This window comes from Salvelinus fontinalis, unplaced genomic scaffold (assembly GCF_029448725.1).
Source record: "Salvelinus fontinalis isolate EN_2023a unplaced genomic scaffold, ASM2944872v1 scaffold_0821, whole genome shotgun sequence".
NCBI classification, from domain to species: domain Eukaryota; kingdom Metazoa; phylum Chordata; class Actinopteri; order Salmoniformes; family Salmonidae; genus Salvelinus; species Salvelinus fontinalis.
Window position 1 is genome coordinate 42,460 of NW_026601030.1, and position 11,501 is coordinate 53,960.

Consider the following 11,501-nt stretch of genomic DNA (forward strand, 5'->3'; position numbering starts at 1 on the left):
TTGGTATGGCCCAGAGTATCCTCATTAATATTGGTATGGCCCAGAGTATCCTCATTAATATTGGTATGGCCCAGAGTATCCCCATTAATATTTGTATGGCCCAGAGTATCCTCATTAATATTGGTATGGCCCAGAGTATCTTCATTAATATTGGTACATTCCAGAATATCCTCATTAATATTGGTATGGCCCAGAGTATCCCCATTAATTTTGGTATGGCCCAGAATATCCTCATTAATGTTGGTATGGCCCAGAATATCCTCATTAATGTTGATATGGCCCAGAATATCTTGAAGACACACATCAACTGTCTCAAGACATGGCATGGAGCCTTCAACATGTGTCTTAAGATGTATTGGGACCTCTAAACGTCTTGGGTCATTGTGTCTCAAGACAAAAGTGGTGGCTAGGAATGTGTTTTACAGGTGTGTGGTCAGGTAGGAATGTGTTCTTACAGGTGTGTGGTCAGGTAGGAATGTGTTCTTACAGGTGTGTGGTCAGGTAGGAATGTGTTCTTACAGGTTTGTGGTCAGGTAGGAATGTGTTCTTACAGGTGTGTGGTCAGGTAGGAATGTGTTCTTACAGGTGTGTGGTCAGGTAGGAATGTGTTCTTACAGGTGTGTGGTCAGGTAGGAATGTGTTCTTACAGGTGTGTGGTCAGGTAGGAATGTGTTCTTACAGGTGTGTGGTCAGGTAGGAATGTGTTCTTACAGGTGTGTGGTCAGGTAGGAATGTGTTCTTACAGGTTTGTGGTCAGGTAGGAATGTGTTCTTACAGGTTTGTGGTCAGGTAGGAATGTGTTCTTACAGGTTTGTGGTCAGGTAGGAATGTGTTCTTACAGGTGTGTGGTCAGGTAGGAATGTGTTCTTACAGGTTTGTGGTCAGGTAGGAATGTGTTCTTACAGGTTTGTGGTCAGGTAGGAATGTGTTCTTACAGGTTTGTGGTCAGGTAGGAATGTGTTCTTACAGGTTTGTGGTCAGGTAGGAATGTGTTCTTACAGGTTTGTGGTCAGGTAGGAATGTGTTCTTACAGGTGTGTGGTCAGGTAGGAATGTGTTCTTACAGGGGTGTGGTCAGGTAGGAATGTGTTCTTACAGGTTTGTGGTCAGGTAGGAATGTGTTCTTACAGGTGTGTGGTCAGGTAGGAATGTGTTCTTACAGGTGTGTGGTCAGGTAGGAATGTGTTCTTACAGGTTTGTGGTCAGGTAGGAATGTGTTCTTACAGGTTTGTGGTCAGGTAGGAATGTGTTCTTACAGGTTTGTGGTCAGGTAGGAATGTGTTCTTACAGGTTTGTGGTCAGGTAGGAATGTGTTCTTACAGGTTTGTGGTCAGGTAGGAATGTGTTCTTACAGGTTTGTGGTCAAGTAGGAATGTGTTCTTACAGGTTTGTGGTCAGGTAGGAATGTGTTCTTACAGGTTTGTGGTCAGGTAGGAATGTGTTCCTACAGGTGTGTGGTCAGGTAGGAATGTGTTCTTACAGGTTTGTGGTCAGGTAGGAATGTGTTCTTACAGGTTTGTGGTCAGGTAGGAATGTGTTCTTACAGGTGTGTGGTCAGGTAGGAATGTGTTCTTACAGGTTTGTGGTCAGGTAGGAATGTGTTCTTACAGGTTTGTGGTCAGGTAGGAATGTGTTCTTACAGGTTTGTGGTCAGGTAGGAATGTGTTCTTACAGGTTTGTGGTCAGGTAGGAATGTGTTCTTACAGGTGTGTGGTCAGGTAGGAATGTGTTCTTACAGGTGTGTGGTCAGGTAGGAATGTGTTCTTACAGGTTTGTGGTCAGGTAGGAATGTGTTCTTACAGGTTTGTGGTCAGGTAGGAATGTGTTCTTACAGGTGTGTGGTCAGGTAGGAATGTGTTCTTACAGGTGTGTGGTCAGGTAGGAATGTGTTCTTACAGGTTTGTGGTCAGGTAGGAATGTGTTCTTACAGGTTTGTGGTCAGGTAGGAATGTGTTCTTACAGGTTTGTGGTCAGGTAGGAATGTGTTCTTACAGGTTTGTGGTCAGGTAGGAATGTGTTCTTACAGGTTTGTGGTCAGGTAGGAATGTGTTCTTACAGGTTTGTGGTCAGGTAGGAATGTGTTCTTACAGGTTTGTGGTCAGGTAGGAATGTGTTCTTACAGGTGTGTGGTCAGGTAGGAATGTGTTCTTACAGGTGTGTGGTCAGGTAGGAATGTGTTCTTACAGGTTTGTGGTCAGGTAGGAATGTGTTCTTACAGGTTTGTGGTCAGGTAGGAATGTGTTCTTACAGGTTTGTGGTCAGGTAGGAATGTGTTCTTACAGGTGTGTGGTCAGGTAGGAATGTGTTCTTACAGGTGTGTGGTCAGGTAGGAATGTGTTCTTACAGGTTTGTGGTCAGGCAGGAATGTGTTCTTACAGGTGTGTGGTCAGGTAGGAATGTGTTCTTACAGGTGTGTGGTCAGGTAGGAATGTGTTATTACAGGTTTGTGGTCAGGTAGGAATGTGTTATTACAGGTTTGTGGTCAGGTAGGAATGTGTTCTTACAGGTTTGTGGTCAGGTAGGAATGTGTTCTTACAGGTTTGTGGTCAGGTAGGAATGTGTTCTTACAGGTTTGTGGTCAGGTAGGAATGTGTTCTTACAGGTTTGTGGTCAGGTAGGAATGTGTTCTTACAGGTTTGTGGTCAGGTAGGAATGTGTTCTTACAGGTGTGTGGTCAGGTAGGAATGTGTTCTTACAGGTTTGTGGTCAGGTAGGAATGTGTTCTTACAGGTGTGTGGTCAGGTAGGAATGTGTTCTTACAGGTGTGTGGTCAGGTAGGAATGTGTTCTTACAGGTTTGTGGTCAGGTAGGAATGTGTTCTTACAGGTGTGTGGTCAGGTAGGAATGTGTTCTTACAGGTGTGTGGTCAGGTAGGAATGTGTTCTTACAGGTTTGTGGTCAGGTAGGAATGTGTTCTTACAGGTTTGTGGTCAGGTAGGAATGTGTTCTTACAGGTTTGTGGTCAGGTAGGAATGTGTTCTTACAGGTTTGTGGTCAGGAAGGAATGTGTTCTTACAGGTTTGTGGTCAGGTAGGAATGTGTTCTTACAGGTTTGTGGTCAGGTAGGAATGTGTTCTTACAGGTTTGTGGTCAGGTAGGAATGTGTTCTTACAGGTGTGTGGTCAGGTAGGAATGTGTTCTTACAGGTTTGTGGTCAGGTAGGAATGTGTTCTTACAGGTTTGTGGTCAGGTAGGAATGTGTTCTTACAGGTTTGTGGTCAGGTAGGAATGTGTTCTTACAGGTGTGTGGTCAGGTAGGAATGTGTTCTTACAGGTTTGTGGTCAGGTAGGAATGTGTTCTTACAGGTTTGTGGTCAGGTAGGAATGTGTTCTTACAGGTGTGTGGTCAGGTAGGAATGTGTTCTTACAGGTTTGTGGTCAGGTAGGAATGTGTTCTTACAGGTTTGTGGTCAGGTAGGAATGTGTTCTTACAGGTTTGTGGTCAGGTAGGAATGTGTTCTTACAGGTTTGTGGTCAGGTAGGAATGTGTTCTTACAGGTGTGTGGTCAGGTAGGAATGTGTTCTTACAGGTGTGTGGTCAGGTAGGAATGTGTTCTTACAGGTTTGTGGTCAGGTAGGAATGTGTTCTTACAGGTTTGTGGTCAGGTAGGAATGTGTTCTTACAGGTTTGTGGTCAGGTAGGAATGTGTTCTTACAGGTGTGTGGTCAGGTAGGAATGTGTTCTTACAGGTGTGTGGTCAGGTAGGAATGTGTTCTTACAGGTTTGTGGTCAGGTAGGAATGTGTTCTTACAGGTTTGTGGTCAGGTAGGAATGTGTTCTTACAGGTTTGTGGTCAGGTAGGAATGTGTTCTTACAGGTTTGTGGTCAGGTAGGAATGTGTTCTTACAGGTTTGTGGTCAGGTAGGAATGTGTTCTTACAGGTTTGTGGTCAGGTAGGAATGTGTTCTTACAGGTTTGTGGTCAGGTAGGAATGTGTTCTTACAGGTGTGTGGTCAGGTAGGAATGTGTTCTTACAGGTTTGTGGTCAGGTAGGAATGTGTTCTTACAGGTTTGTGGTCAGGTAGGAATGTGTTCTTACAGGTTTGTGGTCAGGTAGGAATGTGTTCTTACAGGTGTGTGGTCAGGTAGGAATGTGTTCTTACAGGTGTGTGGTCAGGTAGGAATGTGTTCTTACAGGTTTGTGGTCAGGCAGGAATGTGTTCTTACAGGTGTGTGGTCAGGTAGGAATGTGTTCTTACAGGTGTGTGGTCAGGTAGGAATGTGTTATTACAGGTTTGTGGTCAGGTAGGAATGTGTTCTTACAGGTTTGTGGTCAGGTAGGAATGTGTTCTTACAGGTGTGTGGTCAGGTAGGAATGTGTTCTTACAGGTTTGTGGTCAGGTAGGAATGTGTTCTTACAGGTTTGTGGTCAGGTAGGAATGTGTTCTTACAGGTTTGTGGTCAGGTAGGAATGTGTTCTTACAGGTGTGTGGTCAGGTAGGAATGTTCTTACAGGTTTGTGGTCAGGTAGGAATGTGTTCTTACAGGTGTGTGGTCAGGTAGGAATGTGTTCTTACAGGTTTGTGGTCAGGTAGGAATGTGTTCTTACAGGTTTGTGGTCAGGTAGGAATGTGTTCTTACAGGTTTGTGGTCAGGTAGGAATGTGTTCTTACAGGTGTGTGGTCAGGTAGGAATGTGTTCTTACAGGTTTGTGGTCAGGTAGGAATGTGTTCTTACAGGTTTGTGGTCAGGTAGGAATGTGTTCTTACAGGTGTGTGGTCAGGTAGGAATGTGTTCTTACAGGTGTGTGGGCAGGTAGGAATGTGTTCTTACAGGTGTGTGGTCAGGTAGGAATGTGTTCTTACAGGTTTGTGGTCAGGTAGGAATGTGTTCTTACAGGTTTGTGGTCAGGTAGGAATGTGTTCTTACAGGTGTGTGGTCAGGTAGGAATGTGTTCTTACAGGTGTGTGGTCAGGTAGGAATGTGTTCTTACAGGTTTGTGGTCAGGTAGGAATGTGTTCTTACAGGTGTGTGGTCAGGTAGGAATGTGTTCTTACAGGTTTGTGGTCAGGTAGGAATGTGTTCTTACAGGTGTGTGGTCAGGTAGGAATGTGTTCTTACAGGTTTGTGGTCAGGTAGGAATGTGTTCTTACAGGTTTGTGGTCAGGTAGGAATGTGTTCTTACAGGTTTGTGGTCAGGTAGGAATGTGTTCTTACAGGTTTGTGGTCAGGTAGGAATGTGTTCTTACAGGTGTGTGGTCAGGTAGGAATGTGTTCTTACAGGTGTGTGGTCAGGTAGGAATGTGTTCTTACAGGTGTGTGGTCAGGTAGGAATGTGTTCTTACAGGTTTGTGGTCAGGTAGGAATGTGTTCTTACAGGTTTGTGGTCAGGTAGGAATGTGTTATTACAGGTTTGTGGTCAGGTAGGAATGTGTTCTTACAGGTTTGTGGTCAGGTAGGAATGTGTTCTTACAGGTGTGTGGTCAGGTAGGAATGTTCTTACAGGTTTGTGGGCAGGTAGGAATGTGTTCTTACAGGTGTGTGGTCAGGTAGGAATGTGTTCTTACAGGTGTGTGGTCAGGTAGGAATGTGTTCTTACAGGTTTGTGGTCAGGTAGGAATGTGTTCTTACAGGTTTGTGGTCAGGTAGGAATGTGTTCTTACAGGTGTGTGGTCAGGTAGGAATGTGTTCTTACAGGTTTGTGGTCAGGTAGGAATGTGTTCTTACAGGTTTGTGGTCAGGTAGGAATGTGTTCTTACAGGTGTGTGGTCAGGTAGGAATGTGTTCTTACAGGTGTGTGGTCAGGTAGGAATGTGTTCTTACAGGTTTGTGGTCAGGTAGGAATGTGTTCTTACAGGTGTGTGGTCAGGTAGGAATGTGTTCTTACAGGTTTGTGGTCAGGTAGGAATGTGTTCTTACAGGTGTGTGGTCAGGTAGGAATGTGTTCTTACAGGTGTGTGGTCAGGTAGGAATGTGTTCTTACAGGTTTGTGGTCAGGTAGGAATGTGTTCTTACAGGTTTGTGGTCAGGTAGGAATGTGTTCTTACAGGTTTGTGGTCAGGTAGGAATGTGTTCTTACAGGTGTGTGGTCAGGTAGGAATGTGTTCTTACAGGTGTGTGGTCAGGTAGGTAGGAATGTGTTCTTACAGGTTTGTGGTCAGGTAGGAATGTGTTCTTACAGGTTTGTGGTCAGGTAGGAATGTGTTCTTACAGGTTTGTGGTCAGGTAGGAATGTGTTCTTACAGGTTTGTGGTCAGGTAGGAATGTGTTCTTACAGGTTTGTGGTCAGGTAGGAATGTGTTCTTACAGGTGTGTGGTCAGGTAGGAATGTGTTCTTACAGGTTTGTGGTCAGGTAGGAATGTGTTCTTACAGGTGTGTGGTCAGGTAGGAATGTGTTCTTACAGGTTTGTGGTCAGGTAGGAATGTGTTCTTACAGGTGTGTGGTCAGGTAGGAATGTGTTCTTACAGGTGTGTGGTCAGGTAGGAATGTGTTCTTACAGGTTTGTGGTCAGGTAGGAATGTGTTCTTACAGGTTTGTGGTCAGGTAGGAATGTGTTCTTACAGGTTTGTGGTCAGGTAGGAATGTGTTCTTACAGGTGTGTGGTCAGGTAGGAATGTGTTCTTACAGGTTTGTGGTCAGGTAGGAATGTGTTCTTACAGGTTTGTGGTCAGGTAGGAATGTGTTCTTACAGGTGTGTGGTCAGGTAGGAATGTGTTCTTACAGGTTTGTGGTCAGGTAGGAATGTGTTCTTACAGGTTTGTGGTCAGGTAGGAATGTGTTCTTACAGGTTTGTGGTCAGGTAGGAATGTGTTCTTACAGGTTTGTGGTCAGGTAGGAATGTGTTCTTACAGGTTTGTGGTCAGGTAGGAATGTGTTCTTACAGGTGTGTGGTCAGGTAGGAATGTGTTCTTACAGGTGTGTGGTCAGGTAGGAATGTGTTCTTACAGGTTTGTGGTCAGGTAGGAATGTGTTCTTACAGGTTTGTGGTCAGGTAGGAATGTGTTCTTACAGGTTTGTGGTCAGGTAGGAATGTGTTCTTACAGGTTTGTGGTCAGGTAGGAATGTGTTCTTACAGGTTTGTGGTCAGGTAGGAATGTGTTCTTACAGGTTTGTGGTCAGGTAGGAATGTGTTCTTACAGGTTTGTGGTCAGGTAGGAATGTGTTCTTACAGGTTTGTGGTCAGGTAGGAATGTGTTCTTACAGGTGTGTGGTCAGGTAGGAATGTGTTCTTACAGGTGTGTGGTCAGGTAGGAATGTGTTATTACAGGTGTGTGGTCAGGTAGGAATGTGTTCTTACAGGTTTGTGGTCAGGTAGGAATGTGTTCTTACAGGTTTGTGGTCAGGTAGGAATGTGTTCTTACAGGTTTGTGGTCAGGTAGGAATGTGTTCTTACAGGTTTGTGGTCAGGTAGGAATGTGTTCTTACAGGTGTGTGGTCAGGTAGGAATGTGTTCTTACAGGTGTGTGGTCAGGTAGGAATGTTCTTACAGGTTTGTGGTCAGGTAGGAATGTGTTCTTACAGGTGTGTGGTCAGGTAGGAATGTGTTCTTACAGGTGTGTGGTCAGGTAGGAATGTGTTCTTACAGGTTTGTGGTCAGGTAGGAATGTGTTCTTACAGGTGTGTGGTCAGGTAGGAATGTGTTCTTACAGGTGTGTGGTCAGGTAGGAATGTGTTCTTACAGGTTTGTGGTCAGGTAGGAATGTGTTCTTACAGGTGTGTGGTCAGGTAGGAATGTGTTCTTACAGGTTTGTGGTCAGGTAGGAATGTGTTCTTACAGGTTTGTGGTCAGGTAGGAATGTGTTCTTACAGGTGTGTGGTCAGGTAGGAATGTGTTCTTACAGGTGTGTGGTCAGGTAGGAATGTGTTTTTACAGGTGTGTGGTCAGGTAGGAATGTGTTTTTACAGGTGTGTGGTCAGGTAGGAATGTGTTCTTACAGGTTTGTGGTCAGGTAGGAATGTGTTCTTACAGGTTTGTGGTCAGGTAGGAATGTGTTCTTACAGGTGTGTGGTCAGGTAGGAATGTGTTCTTACAGGTGTGTGGTCAGGTAGGAATGTGTTCTTACAGGTTTGTGGTCAGGTAGGAATGTGTTCTTACAGGTTTGTGGTCAGGTAGGAATGTGTTCTTACAGGTTTGTGGTCAGGTAGGAATGTGTTCTTACAGGTTTGTGGTCAGGTAGGAATGTGTTCTTACAGGTTTGTGGTCAGGTAGGAATGTGTTCTTACAGGTGTGTGGTCAGGTAGGAATGTGTTCTTACAGGTTTGTGGTCAGGTAGGAATGTGTTCTTACAGGTGTGTGGTCAGGTAGGAATGTGTTCTTACAGGTTTGTGGTCAGGTAGGAATGTGTTCTTACAGGTGTGTGGTCAGGTAGGAATGTGTTCTTACAGGTGTGTGGTCAGGTAGGAATGTGTTCTTACAGGTTTGTGGTCAGGTAGGAATGTGTTCTTACAGGTTTGTGGTCAGGTAGGAATGTGTTCTTACAGGTTTGTGGTCAGGTAGGAATGTGTTCTTACAGGTGTGTGGTCAGGTAGGAATGTGTTCTTACAGGTTTGTGGTCAGGTAGGAATGTGTTCTTACAGGTTTGTGGTCAGGTAGGAATGTGTTCTTACAGGTGTGTGGTCAGGTAGGAATGTGTTCTTACAGGTTTGTGGTCAGGTAGGAATGTGTTCTTACAGGTTTGTGGTCAGGTAGGAATGTGTTCTTACAGGTTTGTGGTCAGGTAGGAATGTGTTCTTACAGGTTTGTGGTCAGGTAGGAATGTGTTCTTACAGGTTTGTGGTCAGGTAGGAATGTGTTCTTACAGGTGTGTGGTCAGGTAGGAATGTGTTCTTACAGGTGTGTGGTCAGGTAGGATTGTGTTCTTACAGGTTTGTGGTCAGGTAGGAATGTGTTCTTACAGGTGTGTGGTCAGGTAGGAATGTGTTCTTACAGGTTTGTGGTCAGGTAGGAATGTGTTCTTACAGGTTTGTGGTCAGGTAGGAATGTGTTCTTACAGGTTTGTGGTCAGGTAGGAATGTGTTCTTACAAGTTTGTGGTCAGGTAGGAATGTGTTCTTACAGGTGTGTGGTCAGGTAGGAATGTGTTCTTACAGGTGTGTGGTCAGGTAGGAATGTGTTATTACAGGTTTGTGGTCAGGTAGGAATGTGTTCTTACAGGTTTGTGGTCAGGTAGGATTGTGTTCTTACAGGTTTGTGGTCAGGTAGGAATGTGTTCTTACAGGTTTGTGGTCAGGTAGGAATGTGTTCTTACAGGTTTGTGGTCAGGTAGGAATGTGTTCTTACAGGTGTGTGGTCAGGTAGGAATGTTCTTACAGGTTTGTGGTCAGGTAGGAATGTGTTCTTACAGGTGTGTGGTCAGGTAGGAATGTGTTCTTACAGGTTTGTGGTCAGGTAGGAATGTGTTCTTACAGGTTTGTGGTCAGGTAGGAATGTGTTCTTACAGGTTTGTGGTCAGGTAGGAATGTGTTCTTACAGGTTTGTGGTCAGGTAGGAATGTGTTCTTACAGGTGTGTGGTCAGGTAGGAATGTGTTCTTACAGGTTTGTGGTCAGGTAGGAATGTGTTCTTACAGGTTTGTGGTCAGGTAGGAATGTGTTCTTACAGGTTTGTGGTCAGGTAGGAATGTGTTCTTACAGGTTTGTGGTCAGGTAGGAATGTGTTCTTACAGGTTTGTGGTCAGGTAGGAATGTGTTCTTACAGGTTTGTGGTCAGGTAGGAATGTGTTCTTACAGGTTTGTGGTCAGGTAGGAATGTGTTCTTACAGGTGTGTGGTCAGGTAGGAATGTGTTCTTACAGGTGTGTGGTCAGGTAGGAATGTGTTCTTACAGGTGTGTGGTCAGGTAGGAATGTGTTCTTACAGGTGTGTGGTCAGGTAGGAATGTGTTCTTACAGGTGTGTGGTCAGGTAGGAATGTGTTCTTACAGGTGTGTGGTCAGGTAGGAATGTGTTCTTACAGGTGTGTGGTCAGGTAGGAATGTGTTCTTACAGGTTTGTGGTCAGGTAGGAATGTGTTCTTACAGGTTTGTGGTCAGGTAGGAATGTGTTCTTACAGGTTTGTGGTCAGGTAGGAATGTGTTCTTACAGGTTTGTGGTCAGGTAGGAATGTGTTCTTACAGGTGTGTGGTCAGGTAGGAATGTGTTCTTACAGGTGTGTGGTCAGGTAGGAATGTGTTCTTACAGGTTTGTGGTCAGGTAGGAATGTGTTCTTACAGGTGTGTGGTCAGGTAGGAATGTGTTCTTACAGGTGTGTGGTCAGGTAGGAATGTGTTCTTACAGGTTTGTGGTCAGGTAGGAATGTGTTCTTACAGGTGTGTGGTCAGGTAGGAATGTGTTCTTACAGGTTTGTGGTCAGGTAGGAATGTGTTCTTACAGGTTTGTGGTCAGGTAGGAATGTGTTCTTACAGGTTTGTGGTCAGGTAGGAATGTGTTCTTACAGGTTTGTGGTCAGGTAGGAATGTGTTCTTACAGGTTTGTGGTCAGGTAGGAATGTGTTCTTACAGGTTTGTGGTCAGGCAGCCAGTCACCAGACGGCAGTTGGCTGATCTCTGATGTCATCTTCTTACGATGGCCTGGTTTAGTTACACCGATTGCTGTCAGGTCCTACACACACACACACACACACACACACACACACACACACACACACACACACACACACACACACACACACACACACACACACACACACACACACACACACACACACACACACACACACACACACACACACACACACACACACACACACACACACTGTTAACACACATTCATCCTCACTTTCTCACACACCTCACTGATGTACATGAATAAACATTAGCTTTATGCAAATGAAGCGGTAAATAATAGTGATGCGTGATTGGCAGACAACTCAGAGTGGGTCAGAGGTCACGGAGACAGGAGGGTCATGATGACATCACCAGGTCAGGGGTCAGGCAGAGGCCACGCCCCCCACAGATAGGACATACGGGATGCCGGGGGTAGAGGTTGGGATGACACGTGGTGTAGGGGTCAGAGGTCATCTTACCTCGGGGGTCATGTGGCCTATGGTGTCTAGGTCATAGCCAGCGGTGAGGAGGTGAGTGGTGTAGAACTGCAGCTGACACTCAGTCAACCAGGTCACTACCGCCTCACTCTAGAACACAGAACACTCTCATTGTTCTAGAACACTCTGGAACACACACTCAGCTCTAGAACACTGTAGAACATAAACTCAGCTCTACACTGTAGAACACACACTCAGATCTAGAACACTAGAACACACACTCAGCTCTAGAACACTGTAGAACACACACTCAGCTCTATACTGTAGAACACACACTCAGCTCTAGAACACTAGAAAACACACTCAGCTCTACACTGTAGAACACATACTCAGCTCTAGAACACTAGAACACACACTCAGCTCTAGAACACTGTAGAACACACACTCAGCTCTATACTGTAGAACACACACTCAGCTCTAGAACACTAGAAAACACACTCAGCTCTAGAACACTGTAGAACACACACTCAGCTCTAGAACACTGTAGAACACACACTCAGCTCTAGAACACTCTAGAACACT

At 45.0% G+C, this 11,501-nt stretch overlaps 1 protein-coding gene across 4 annotated transcripts in view; it reads right to left on the bottom strand.

Moving 5' to 3' along the window:
• The window catches only part of LOC129847392 (caskin-1-like), a gene marked incomplete at its 5' end in the record, with an annotated part of 60,298 nt that overhangs the window by 19,834 nt on the left and 28,963 nt on the right, over positions 1–11,501 (bottom strand). For 3 of the 4 annotated variants that reach the window (XM_055915174.1, XM_055915173.1, XM_055915176.1), the window contains 2 exon segments: positions 10,436–10,537; positions 10,962–11,069. In XM_055915174.1, the coding sequence (XP_055771149.1) occupies positions 10,436–10,537; positions 10,962–11,069 (210 nt within the window). 4 annotated transcript variants of the gene reach the window in all.